This window comes from Vigna unguiculata, chromosome 5, assembly GCF_004118075.2.
Source record: "Vigna unguiculata cultivar IT97K-499-35 chromosome 5, ASM411807v1, whole genome shotgun sequence".
Classification (NCBI taxonomy): domain Eukaryota; kingdom Viridiplantae; phylum Streptophyta; class Magnoliopsida; order Fabales; family Fabaceae; genus Vigna; species Vigna unguiculata.
The window spans coordinates 8,668,619-8,683,567 of record NC_040283.1 but is presented as its reverse complement, the minus strand read 5'-3'; the positions used below and the strand labels follow the sequence as shown (position 1 = coordinate 8,683,567).

Below are 14,949 nucleotides of genomic sequence, written 5' to 3'. Positions count from 1 at the left end.
GAGAACTTGTGAGGAAATGGCCAAAGGCAAAGCTCGAGCGATAACAATGGCGTCAAAATCTCCATAGATAGGTAAACTTTGTGCTTTGATCTTTCATCAAAATTGTAATATTGTGGGTGAAAATTTGAAATGAAAAGAAAACAAAAAAAGATGTATTTTGAAGGTTGAAATCTGAAATAACTTCCACTAGCCTTGTATGTGAATGTATTGGATCCAAAGATGTGGATGATCATGAACAAAGTTTCTTACCATTACAAAAAAGAAAAATGGAATGAAAATTGTGAAATTAGCATCAAATGTCTTAAGTTGTGGAAAATTAGATTTAAGCAAAGAAATGATAATAAATAAAAAAATGTACATGAATGATAGAGAAAAACGATAAAGAGAGAGAAGAGGCGAAATGAGTGGGAAGTAAATGGTCAAATTTTGAGGAAACGTGAAAGTTGAGAAAGTGGGATACTTGCATTGTGTCCATGCCCACTAACAAACTAAACATATTTTGCCACTTGGCTTCTTAAATACCCACACACATATATATGCATGTAAAGTCATCCAAATTATTAATCTGTTTGTGTTGTAATTAAAATTATCATTTAATTTTTATTTGCATAATTTTACAAAGATATAACATTTCATTATTTTCTAATTGTAAAATTATTATGACATTTGGGTTTTCCCCATTATTTTCAATTCATTGGTTATGTTTTTATTCCGGGATTAAATTGTGTTATTTTTAAAGTTAGAATACTCTCTTTTGTTTATATCAAGATACATGCAATATTATCATATCTTTTAAGAATCATGATCAATAATAATTTAAATACATCTTTCTCTCTTAATCCTTTAAAGACAAAACTTTACCAAAATTTCAAATTCCACAATGGATAATATCTTTGAACTTGAGGTCAGAACATCAACACCATTTGTGGGATGAAAAAGAGGTTCAAAACACAATCTTTCGTTCTCCGAGGGATATGAAACCCTCATTTCCTTAGTCATCAATTGAGGTAAATGGAAAAATGGTTTCAAAGTTCAATCTCATTCTCCTTAGACCTTGATTGAGGGACTTGTCCCGGTATTTTGGTACATTCAATAGTCTTACATTGTTTAGGAGTTGAGACCAATAATAATTTAAACACATATTTCTCCCTTAATATAAAATTATGACAAAACTTTGAGCTTCATAATGAACAATACCTTATATGTGGTAATAAACCCTAGTGATGTTATGTTAACAAATTTGAGGTTAAAACATTAATGTCGCATATGGGGATGAAAATGATGTTTAAAAAACAAAACCTCATTCTTCAAAGGAATTGAAAACTTTATTCCATTAGCCCTCAACTGAGGAGAATGGAAAAGTGGTTCCAAACCTGAACCCTTATTCCCCGTAGACCTTGACTGGTTGAATGCTTCGATATGCCTTATAGTCCCACATTACTTAGAAGTTGAGGTAAATGATAACTTAAATACATATCTCCTTTAATTGTTTGAACTCCAAAACATATAATTCATTGGATGTGGTAATTGACCATAATAATGTCATCTTAATGCAGGTTGGAACACTGACCTCATCTACAAAAACGAGTTTCCAAACACAAACCTCAGTTCTCCAAGGGAATATAAACCCTTGGTCCCATAACCCTCGGTTGAGGAGAATGAAAAATTTGTTCTAAAGATGAATCATCATTCTATTTAGACCTTGATTGGGGGACTTGTCATAGTATGTCCAATAGTCCCAAATCGAGTAGGAGTAAAAGCAAATGACAATTTAAATACATTATCCCCCCCTTAATCCTCTGAGATGTCTTTTAAGGATAAAATCAATAAAATTTTGAGTTTTACAACGAACAATATCTCAGATGTGATAATTGACGATTGATCTTACTCCTATGATTTTCCTTTTTTGGTTTCCTCCAAATGTGACTTTCTCTCCATATATCGTATTCAAGGACTAAAACACACAATTCTTGTCCATCATATGTCGTGAGCTACTATCCAAACATTGTGGCAACTGTTTTAATGTAATGATGAAAAAGATTTACAATAAGAATTATTTTTCTTGAAGTACCCATAATTTTTTGGATCATTTTTATTAGTTGTCTTGGTTTTGGATGTATTATTTTTGGGTTATTGCCTATATTGTTGTGTCTTGTTACCAATTTTCTAACACATATTCCATTTCTTAACAAACTTATCCTAAGCTTTTTTGTTGTACCATAACAATTTATCTAGTTTTTGTTTCGGGTGTAGGGACCAAGCACCTACTTTCAACACTCAAATTACCCTCAAGTCCCTTTTCCAGACGTTCTCCTCCGCTAGCTTGTTTGATCCTTTCTCCTGTTCAAAGTCTTTTTCTCCTTCTGTTCGGTTGATCGGGCGATCGGGATACCTGTCTAAAAGGCTTTAATGCTTAAGTCAGTTCAACGATCGACCTCTATTTATAGTTTTCGGTATGGGCCTGTGATTAGAGTTTTTTAATCATGGCCCAATTGTTTTTTAAACTTGATTACTGACTTGTATTATCTTAATTCACCATGGACTTACTGATCCAGGTTTTGGTGTGGCCACCCGACCGATGAGTCGTGCGTCCTGTATTATCTTAATTCATCTTGGACTTACTGATCCAGGTTTTAGTGTGGCCACCCGACTAATGGTCCGACGGTGGGCCATACAGTACAATTTTCTAAAGCCTTTGACATTTTTCAATGTTTTTAATGTATGTTCAACATCATTGTTAAGTCATTCAATTTCTAAAAGTTGTTCGTTTAGGAACTTCATCTCTTTCGGTGTAATATTTAACTTACTAATATTATTTATAAGTCTATTGTTTTATTTATAGAGAACATTTTTTAATTGCTTATATTCATATATTCTTTTCAAAGTTCAGTATGATTCATTCAAAGCTCAAATTTTGTTTGAAATATTTTTTTAAAACTTTTCTATAAAGATGCATAAGCTTTAGAATGGATGAATGGAACAATAGTTCATAATAAACTCATCGAACCGAGTTAAAGTCAGATAACTTTACACCTCTCTCTTGGTCTAAATTAGACTCAATAAAAACACCCTGTGTAAGGGTTCACTTTTTTACTTTGATAAATTTTGGACAATTGAAGAAAAGTTAATTATAAACTTTAAATTGTTTCTTTTACAAAATGACCATATATATTAAGATTTCTTAAAGGCATTAGCTTTACAATAGATCATACATATTTTAAGTGATACCTAATTTAAAAGAGAGAATTAATATAGTTTTTAATATATCATTAGTTGTATATATAATTATAGTCTCTATTTAACTAAAAATGCACAAATAATGTAAGCTTACATGAAAACTCATATTTAGCATAAAATATTGGGTTAGTATTATTGTACATAAGGTCTTAAATAATTTTCTTCAAGAAGTGTGGTAGAAGAAGAGAAAATGAAATAATTTTCTTAAAGTTAAAAATTAACTTATGTATTTGTTAATTTGTATAAATTATCTCATATTAACTAATGAAAAATACTGCAAGAATGTAAGTGATGAAGAACTTCTTAGAACTTGAAAGATCTATTAACTCTTTGAAAATAACTCATTCAACCATATAGGACCAAAGTCAAGAATACTCATGAAAATAACTCATTCAACCATATAGGAACAAAAAGAGAAAATTACAGAACTCTAAAGAAAAGAAAGCTAGTAGAACACATCAACTTGTAAGATGTCTTGGATAAGTGCATTGTTAATTCACTAAATGAAGAAACTCTTCAAAACAAAAATCTAAGGTAATATAATTAAATTCTCAACACACTAAATATTACCAAAAAGAGTTAGTTTCGTATATTTCAAGTTTTTTTTTTTTCTTTTCAAAAGAGTGAACACAATGTGTCATGGAATTAAAGAAAATAAGAAAAGTGAAGAATAAGGAGAAGATATAACTTCTTTAATCAATGATAATGGTTATGACAACTTAAGAGGTTACAACCTTCTCAGTCAAAGGTGATGATGGGAAGTTAAGTGTATTAATTAATTTTAACTTCTAGTTTAGTTAAAGTTAGTTAATTGCTTAACTACCTTGGTTTATGTTAATTCATGGATATTGACCAAATCATATAACTAATAATTTGAAAATAAATATTGTTTCATTCAAATTTTGCAAATGGTGATAATTCTTAATTCAAAACAGTAAAACCACTAAATTAAATTTATATAACTCAATATATCATGATTAGATTTCATGAACTCAACTAATGTAATGACTCTAAGCGCATATATATATAACCCAAACATTCACACCACAAATTCACTAGTTATAATCTCTCAGAGACAAGTTATAAATTTCAATGTGAAAATATTAATCCCTTAGTTATTTTTACATAAGATTTGCATTAATAATAGGTGTTTAGAATAACTAAGAGATAATAATCATGTCTAGAATCAAACCTCTAAGTTATTCAACTTAACTAAGTTCTAAATCATTTTTCAATGTTTAAGATATATACCACAAATAGCACAAATGATTAGTCGTTCACATAAACACAAGGAAAAATTACAAGAGTCATGAAAGAGATTTATATTGCAAAGGATAAAGCTTCATCAAATTGATATACATTATATCCAATCTCAATGAATAGGGGAAGTTGACAAAAGAGAGTGGTGAGACTGAAGATGGAAGGGTTATATAGTTATCCCCACCTCTTCCTTTCCCCAGTCTTTGGTTTAGTTTACCTCTTCCAAGAACTCTCTCTTTTAGTCTAAAACTTGACTTTTAAACAATTATCAAAAGGTAGTTTCTCGCTAGGTGGAGATTACTTTTTGTCAGAACAAACTTTCTTCACTCGCTAAGTGAATGGTCTTCTCATTGGGCAAATATGTTGACTTTTCGTTAAGCGAGCAGGAGATGCTTCTTGTTGGACAAGGGAATTTCTAGTTGAGTGAGAGGTTCTGGAAAGCCTTCCTCAAATCTTCTTCAAACTTCAACTTCTCGAGGAAATAATCCAACAAAAAGGTATTTACTTCTACCTTTAAAAGAAAATATTTAAATCCTGATTCTTTTCATAAAAAGAACAAAAATTCAAGACACAAAGATAATTAAAAAAGTCAAACAAACTTGAAAATATAAGTTGGATTTACTATGTCAGGTCTATGAACACATGTCCTAGTAATTCACTTACTATGACAAATCTATGAATACCTATTATAGTAAGTTGGACTTATAATGATATGTCTATCAATGTCTCTCATAGTATGTTAAACTTTATGTCAGATCTTTGAATACTTGACATAGTAAGTTGAACATACTATTTCATGTCACTTTAACTGAAATAGAAAGTGTAAACTTTCTATATTATCCACATCTATGATGTCAAAAGAATTGTCATAAAATCTTATCTCTAGTAGTATATCATCAGTTAATACATGCTATCAACTTTTGAAAGTAATAATAATGAGAGAAGAAATTAAACTTTTTCAATTCCCTTTTAATGACAACATTTTCTAAACAATTTTATTAAAAGTCTTGTAATGTAAATGTTCACCTTTCTCTTTTTATATTTTCTCCTCTATTATCTTTTATTCGTCCTTTTTTTTTCGCTTCCTTCTTGTTTTTTTAGGCTTTCTTTAGATTGAGAGGAGGGTGGAAAAGAAAATAAAGGGAAAAAAATAGTAAGAAGTGAGATTATTTGCATAGGGGAAAAGTGAATAGAAATGAGTGAAAAATTTGTAGTTGATTTGATTGACATAATTGAATAAATTTAATTGTGTATTAACATATTATAAAATAATTTAATATAAAAATATATTTTTGAAAAATTAATTAAAATTAAAATAAATTTAAAACAACAATAAAAATATTATACTTTTATAATATATAAAAATGTTATATTTTAAAAATAATAATATATTAGAATAAATTATTGTGATTATTATTAAAATTTAAATTAATCAATTTAATTTATTTATTAATGTAATGCTAATTTTAATTAACTACTTATCAACTATAGTTATTAACAAAAGTTAATCATATTAAAAAAAACGTAATTCGTTTACTAAAATGCATAACTGTGTATGTATCAACATAATATAATAGAGTTAGTTTTAATTTTTTTATATATAACTTTTTACAGTTTTTTTTTTTCATTATCACTAGTTTGATCATAGGAATATGACTTAAGTGTCTTTCTTTAAACTAAATTCATGTCTCTCACTTTGAGGGATTTACTGGTTTCCTTTCTCTTATTTCTCCTTTCATCATGCAAATCCCTTGTGTCTTTCAAGCATCAGAACCTATGGCTGCCATTTTCCATTATTTGCACAATGTAAAGTTCTTATACAATTTTGAACCAAATTTCTATTTTGCAGAAATTAAAATTAATGTTGCAAATAAAAATTTATATTTTATTATTCAAACCAATGCCTTGATTAAGAATTTTGTTCAACTGTTTATCCTCTTCAAGGATCTTTTAGCTTTATTCATCCTTTGAGTGGTATCAGATCATTTTTGGACATCCTCATTTATTCGGGACATCATTACCATGTTTCTAATTTTACCTAATTAGTCGAAATGGTTGACTAAGTTAAGATTTTGATTTTGAAAGTTTTACAAAAGTTGTTTGGAAGTTACCCATTTTCAGGGTATGAAAGAAAGCTCTTTTACTAGTACTTCTTTGTATAATATCAACAATCTTCCTAAAATTGGTGTGCTTAATAGTTTAATGAAATGGAAGGAACGTGTAAAAAAGGAAATGGTACCATTTATTTTGACCTTAAAACATTTTATATCATCTACACCGGTTTACCATATCAAGATCAAAAGATAAATAGTTGAAAGTAAAAGGAACAGAAAAAGACATCTATAACGTTCCAAGAATAATAGCCAAAAGTAAGAACTGAAAACATAGACGAAAGACAAACGTGAAAATTATCTCATACTCTACGGTTGAATTATGTCATGTAAACCAAGAAATACCCACTACTATTTTCGCATCTTCATAATAGTTGCTAAATCTAATTAAATTCCAAATTCATACTCGTGTTGGAATTTTCATTCTAAATTGTTTGAAAAGAGTATTATAAAATTTTAAGAAATTTTTTTTATTTACCTATGCCTTCTTTTATTTAATCACTCAATGAAATTTATTTATTGTTAAAAAAATTTTCTTTTTTCAAAATATAAACATTGACAAGCTCACTCAACATCCTAAAAGTCACCCAGTTATTATTTAGAATTTTTAATGTTCTTACAATAACATTTTAAACAGTGATAAGAAGCGTCTCATCTCATCTCATCTTACTGTGTTGAAACGAGTATCTTGAAAAATTATATTATGAATTTCATTTTTTGTTTCTTAATTTTTATTCTCTAATATAATTTAGTGCAGGTAATTAATTCTTTTAATATAATAATATATTAATTAATAGTTCACACTAAATTAATTAATAACTCATCCTAAATCACGTCATAAAATAAATAAAATAAAGGATAAGTCATAATATCATTGGATTCAAATTTAATTGAAAGCATAAAAGAAAAAGAAAAATAAGCAGTTGATGTAACTATGTATTTAAGACTTTGACTGACTTATTTAAACCGACTTTTTGAAATTATTGGTAAGTATTTAGATATTATGGGTCATCCACTTCCTGGGATAACAGTGTGAGATACTATGGGACTAAGCACTCATGAAAAATTTATAGATTTTATACAGTCCAGATAGATGGTCTACTACTTTTGTTTTTGGTTCCAGAGAAACAGTTATTATGACGTTCAATCTCACCACAACTATTGGATACTTCTACATTTCCACGTATAAAAAACGTGAATTTTTTGTGGTGCTATCAGGGAACCAAACGTTTTCTGATGCAGATTGCTTTAACTTAAGGATATAAAATAGAGATTTATTTACACTTGGATCATATTTTAAGCTTCACATTCTGGAAAATGTGTAGTCCATCGCATCCACCACGAAATCTGTAACAATAAATCAAAGCAAAAACACAAACACAGAGGCTATAAGTAATAGAGACTAGTAGTACGATTAATTGATGTTAACGAAAGAGAGGGTTTGAGGCTAAGAGCAACCTGCATCTTCTTTGGTGAAACATAAGGGAGGTGTAATTCTGAATACATTTCCATAGTAGCCACCCTTTCCAATTAGCACTCCTAGTTCTGTGGTAACAACAGGAGTTTATAGATTAGGTAACTCAACCGAAAAATGTGGCTGGAACGAGAAGGCACAATAGAGGGGTTGAAATTTTACCTTTCATTTGGTCCATCGCGTGCAGTGTTTCTTTTGGTGCTGGTGTTTTAAGTTGGCGATCAGTGACAAGTTCCACTCCAAGCAACATGCCTTGTCCTCTCACATCACCAATTACTGCAGAAGAAAAGCATTAGTTTGTTTAGAAACAAAAACCAGATAAATAGTAATAAAGTGTGTTTAAAAGAGCATATTTTTGACATTTCTCATGAAAAAAATTGGTAGAAGGGGAAACGAAAAGTTCCTGGTTATTTTGTGACAGAGTAAGGTCCTCCACTATTCATCGTTTAACTCAACCAAAAATGAATCTATGATTGATCACTAATCTAGAATGGAAAGGATTGAGGAGTGACGAAAGATTACATTCATATTTGTCCTTGAGTGTATTGAGCCTCTCTTTCAAATAGGAACCCACTTCAAATGCATTTTCTTGAAGCTTCTCTTTCTCTATCACTTTTAAAACAGCCAATCCTGCAGCTGTGCAAACAGGATTCCCACCGAAAGTGTTGAAGTAACTTCGGCGAGTCAAGGCCTTCGCAATCTCAGGAGTAGTCACGACAGCACCAAGAGGAAGGCCGTTTCCGATGCTCTGCCCAAAAAAGCAAAATTCAGAAACAAGCCAACAGTGAAGAACAAGAAGCACATGTAAAACAGACAATTAAGTATTTCTATGTTAATAGAATCATAATATTTTGGTAGTTGTAACTTGCATCTATAAGGACTAATGTAAGAATCGTGTTATTTTTTGTTACGAACCCAGGAATTCTACATCTGGGAGTGTAAATAGCGTGTTTGGTTTCAGATTTGGAATCTCCTGTTCACGTTTTGAATGGGAAAAAATAAAAATTATTTTAAATGATTTCAGCTTGGATATATATACACACTAAGACTAATGCTTAAAATTAATTAGATTCATTTTAGAGACAGAGATCTCCCCATTCACTCGAGTCAGGAAATTAAATCACTGATCACAGAGACAACATTAAGATTATTTATCAGCTGTATTGCATCATGTTGGTTCTTGTGAAATTGTTTTATAACAACTTAACAAGTAAACAAAGCTTGCAAATTTTCCAATACGAACAGGCAAGTCAAGATCTTTGTACATGGTAAAGGAGACAAGAGTTAAATTACCTTTGCTATTGTTACTATGTCAGGTACAACACCATGGGCCTCAAACCCCCAGAAATGGCTACCAGTGCGAGCAACACCGCACTGAACTTCGTCGGCAATACAAACACCTCCAGCTCTTCTAACAATGTCGTAGGCAGCAGGTAAGTAACCAGGAGCCATTTCAACGATGCCCCCAACTCCCTATCGTTAACAACAGCAGCATCAACAAATGTCTTCGTTTATCCAATTAGTTGATAAAAGTCAATCAAAGAGATTGATTCAATAAGAAATGAGACTCAACAACTTTGTGGTTTTCAATTTTAGTTAACAACAGAAAAGTATATTCGAAATTATAGAAAATAATGTTTAACACTGTTAATTAGTACATCTACATGAATTGCAGGAATGTAATGCATTTTGTGTCTTTATGATAAGTATTGAATGTAATGCAGGAAGGTCGCACTATACCAACACAAATGAAGCAGATGATTTATGTAAGCTAATTCTTTTAAATTTTATATTAATTTGTTTGTTTTTAATTTTTAATAAATTTGAAATAAATAAATGGAATGTTTTAGAAAGAACAAATTAAGGGAAAAAACCTAATCTAGAATACTTGCCCTGAAGAAAACGATATCATGCAATATCAATATTGTTAAATCAAATTGTTTCATACCAAGATCCGTCTGTGCTTTAACTACATACCTGAATAGCTTCAGATATGAAGGCTGCAACGTTTCCGGAAGTTCCGAAATTGATGATTTCTTGAACATCTCGTACATACTTCTCTCCATCAGAACCAAAAATACCTCTATAAGGGTCTGGGTTTACTGCATGATGAACACCACTCTGTTGGCAGACAAAAATATCAGAAAAACAAAAAGGTTAGGCAAACTTCATTTTCCATTTTAAACTTTTAAAAACGTCTGCTCAGAAGTTAGGTGGCCTTTTGTTAGACTGGTTAGATGTAACGTGACATTTTTATTTTATACTTTGTATCAATTGGAAATAGACTACATAAATTTCAAAAAAAAAAATCAATCAATTGTCAATATAAAATATTGATACTATAAATCACTAATATGTGTAACTTTTGAAGCAGCAACTTCACTTGTCATATTGTGAATGGATGAAAGTTTTCTACTTTTAAAACAACTATTTCATTAAAAAGATGCAACAAAAAATAACAGAACAGAGTATCATATCAATTCATTATGTGTATCAAATGTAATCCTAAGTTTGAAGTGACACGGAACAAATTAAGTAAACTAAAAAAACTACACAGCATAGATTAAAAGGAGAACACTCCAGCCTGGAGGGTATTGCATTTGCATGTGAACTCACATGGCAATTTGCAACAAAGAAGATACTATTTTCCTATATCAAGAAATAAATTATTTCTTGGAAGGGATATATATATATATATATATATATATATATATACTTTTCATTGAGAACGAACAATACACCACGTAATTGTAATATAATTTGCGTGAAGGGGTCCATGCTTTCATTATCACTAGAAATCATCGTCACGGCACTTTAGTATTAATCCGTAACTAGTTTCCACAAGAAAGTGTTCCAAATACTATCAATAATGAACGGTTCGCTTTCAGGAAGAGCAAAGTCCGTTGCCGTTGCTATCACAAACGTATGCATATAGTTTAGTGAAAGTACAGTTGTGAGAGTAGAGTTTTGGAAAATATAAGAAATAGATAACAGTTTTGTTTTTATAGTAAGAGGGCCACGTAGTTTATGCTAATTTATAATTTTAGTTCTTTTGTTTTAAAATATTATACATTCAAAAGAAAAATAAACAAGTTATCTTTTCCTTTCTTCTTTCATTTAGAAATACGTGCATTCGAAGACCTAGGTCAACTTCGTTCCAAGTGTACCTATGACCTGGAAGGTATTTGATAACAGAAGATTGATTGATAAAAGGGTATGTGTAAAACTTAATAAGAGAGGAATACAAACCTGAATAACATTATATTTCCAGATGCTTTGAGCTGTGGCCCCCATTGTTCCACCACCATTTCCGTGGTAAGAATTCCTTAGAGATATGATGTCATGGGAGCCAGTGTACAATCTTGCTATCAGAATCGCTAATTCGTTGGCTTCCGTTCCAGAATTTGTAAAAAACGCCACCTGCTCATAAAATAGCCAAGTTAATTTTTCTCATCCCAAGAAAATAAAAACACCTAAAAAAATGTTTGAATACAATATTAGGAGTTTCACAAGTGATTATTTAATTAATTATAATACGTTATATTTCTATATAAAACATGCATAAGAATTATGAAAATTTAAATTTGTTATTCTCTATTTTCTATTATATTCTTATTTGTATATGTTCACTCCTTTCTTCGTATCTTTATAACAATTATTTTTATTATATAGTTAAATTAAGTTATTAAACTATTGTAGTCTATGTATTGCTTTTAACACTAACATAAGAAAATCATGATAATTAATTTTAATTATACAAATCTTATCCTAATTTAGGTATTATTTTTTAAGTTAAACAATGAAATACTAAAATAAAGAGGGAAATTGATGAAAGAACTTAGTTGTCATACGAGGATCACATACTCACACGTCTATATCTATCTATCTATCTATCTATCTATATATATATATATATATATATATATATATATATATATATATATATATATATATATATATATATATATATATATATATATATTAAAAGTCCAATTGATATAGTACATAGACAGAATATGAGTGATAAAAGAAAGAGTTTGAGTGATGCAATAATTGTATATTTTATTTTTGGCCTAAACCAGAAAAAAATATAATAATAGTTTTCTCCATTAAAGTAACAGATAACCGAGAGTTTTTGTTTTGTCTGGCTTGACAAGACACATATATAGAAAATATGTTTGAGCCACGAAATTTGAAGTCATTATCATATAAATCACCCAACCCACTTCCACAACCTAGTCCCATGATATTAGCATAGAAATTGACAAATAAAACACTTAATTAACGTTACTTGGCGTATTATATGTTTGCTCCATCACATGATCAAAATATGGCTATTTATTTTAATAGAGTTTACTACCGTATTATCTGCTTTTATCTTACTTTTATTTTTTTCTTAGCAAATTATGGCAACAAATTTTATTGCTACTGTAGCATACTTCTTAATCTAGTCTATTGTTAAAAAATTTCATACTAGAGATATTTTCATAAAATGTTAATACATGATTAATTGTGCAAATATTGTCACGAGTAGTAATTACTCAATAATTGGTTGTCATGACACCTGTGTTAATATTTGAATTACCTTACTTTATATTTTTTATGACTTACTCGGAACTTTTAAATGATACTATATCTTAACTAATTATCACAAAAATTTATTGTAAATTATGTCCATATTATTGACGTAAAATATATTGTAATTTATTAAAAAGATATTAACAAGTCATTGGTCGACGGATAAAACTGAACATTTTTCGTAACAAAGCAATGAAAAATGCACTTTCAGTATTTTAAAAAATGAAAAATTAGAAAATCATGGTTTGATTAAGATTAGCGTGTGATATTCACCTTAAGATTACCGGGAAGCTTAGAAACCAAAGCCTGAGCGAAATCTGCTATGGCGTGGTTCAGGTAGAGAACCGTGGAGTGCTGCAAGCGCTTCGTTTGTTCCACGACGGCTGCGACCACATCGGGGTGGCAATGCCCGCAACACACCGTAGCGATCCCTCCGAACGCGTCCACGTACCTTCTTCCCTTATCATCGAACAGATACTGCCTCTTCCCCTCCACCACGTTAAGCTGCAACCTCCAACACACGGTCACACCCCAATTATCAAGTTAGTTAGTTAGATAGGTTAGTTACACTTGCGTAACGGAAAATTAATAACAGGATTGGACACAGTTTACGAGATGATCCGGTGCAGCGCGTCCTCACCGGAGTTTTGTACGAGTGGAGGATCGAAGGGCTGAGAAACTCCCTGCGTTTCGCAAGGATCTCGTCGCCGGTGGGACCAGAGTAGGCCAAGGGAGAGTAGTCGAACGCCGGAAGTTCCTTTGGCGGTGCGATCGCGTCTTTCGTTCTTTCAGCCGCGGGCAGGGAGACTTCCCGGCGGGGGAAGAATCGGCTAGCCGGCGACGTTCGACGAAAGACGAGCCTTGCAGCAAGGGATCCCGTCATATTTTTCGTCGGCGAGATTTTCCGGCGACGCTCACGACGGGGCCTTTACAAAGTGTTGTTTGGGAGAGAAAGAAATTGAGTTGAGAGAGAAGAGGCGAATTTGAAGGGACGAGGGAGCAACGGCAGAGGGTTATATAGGAAACGCAGAAGGGTTGATGACATGGAAGATTGTGATTGGCTGAGAGTTATTGCTGCGGAATTATCTGCGATAAAATCAGGATGTTTATGTTTATTGATAAATTGTGTGATTAAATAAACTAATTATGTTTATGCTATTTAGTTTAACTATTTATTTAACCCCACTTTCTTGGTTGTTGTTTTATCCTCGCAAAAGAGGTTCCAAATTTGGTATTGCGAAAGATCCCATGAATGTAGACTTTGTGATCTTTACACAACTATTTCTTCTCAGGTTCCCTTTGTTTCAAGGAAAAATGAAAGTGAAAAATAATTGACACAGATAGATGACTAGAAAAAAAAAGTATTCCTTTTTATAAAAATGTTAATTTTTATTGGATATATATTTTATTTTCACTTAAATATGAGCATAGAAAAACTAAAAACGTAAAAAAAAGTTTATGTTTTTCAAGATTACTCTCTCGTATTTTTGTCAATAATGAATGTATGGATAAAGTTATTATTTTTTATAATGAAAATTTGTCTTCATTTTTAAGTTATTTTCTCCTTAAAGGAACAAACGTATATTTCGTTGTATTTTAATTCTTTTCCTTATTTCTTTCCCTACATTTTCTTTCATTTTCTTTCTTCTATATTGTTTTTATTTTTCTTTCTTGTAATGAAAGATTAAATATATTTGCAAAAGTGAGACGGAGTGCCTCGAGTATAAATTACTGCCTAATGGTCTTGATTGTTTTTGGAAGATGTGGACAAAGGGGTTGGCTTATAAGGAATAAGAGTAGTTATGGGTTTGGTCTAAATGGTTACAATGAGACTAATAACTAATATTTTATTGTTTAAATAAAAAAAATATATAGATATAAAAAATTAATTATTCTAATTTTATTTTATAAAATTTATTACTTCTCAAAAAATGATTGTATTATTTTTATATTTATGAACTAATTATCCATTTTTTTCAAGAATTGAGTCAAATTTAGTGAAGTTAGCATAGAGAAGAATAATATTAATCATCGTATTTTTATTTAAAATACTTTTTTATCTTGTTTTTTATATTGTTTTATGTGAGTGGTTTGCTTGTCTATAGATTTGAGGTTGCATTGTGATTTGATGGAGAAAGATATATGTCTACCAATGCAAGGCTATAATAATGCCTTTAGTTCGGTAATCAAAGTTTTCTATGAGTAAGTGTAACCTTCTTATGTAAACTAATAATGAAGTTTGAGTAGCTAAATTTTCAAGTAAGATAAACTATTATTATTAACTTTCCT

The 14,949-nt window shown here is 30.5% G+C and overlaps 1 protein-coding gene across 1 annotated transcript; it reads right to left on the bottom strand.

Moving 5' to 3' along the window:
* Window positions 1-7,561: 7,561 nt before the first annotated feature.
* Window positions 7,562-13,655, bottom strand: LOC114186135 (alanine--glyoxylate aminotransferase 2 homolog 3, mitochondrial-like). Its single transcript, XM_028074164.1, has 9 exons — window positions 13,301-13,655; window positions 12,934-13,164; window positions 11,332-11,502; window positions 10,060-10,203; window positions 9,376-9,555; window positions 8,605-8,830; window positions 8,245-8,358; window positions 8,067-8,153; window positions 7,562-7,955 (listed from the first exon to the last, which is right to left on the bottom strand). The coding sequence occupies exons 1-9, from the start codon at window positions 13,541-13,543 to the stop codon at window positions 7,912-7,914; spliced, it is 1,440 nt and encodes a 479-aa protein (XP_027929965.1). The 5' UTR covers window positions 13,544-13,655; the 3' UTR covers window positions 7,562-7,911.
* Window positions 13,656-14,949: the final 1,294 nt, after the last annotated feature.

Coding starts and splice junctions, on each gene's coding strand:
- LOC114186135 (XM_028074164.1), bottom strand. CDS start 13,543: ATGACGGGATCCCTTGCTGCAAGGCTCGTCTTTCGTCGAACGTCGCCG. Junction 13,165..13,300: donor TCCACTCGTACAAAACTCCG/GTGAGGACGCGC, acceptor TGGAGGTTGCAG/CTTAACGTGGTGGAGGGGAA. Junction 7,956..8,066: donor TTTCACCAAAGAAGATGCAG/GTTGCTCTTAGC, acceptor TTATTGTTACAG/ATTTCGTGGTGGATGCGATG.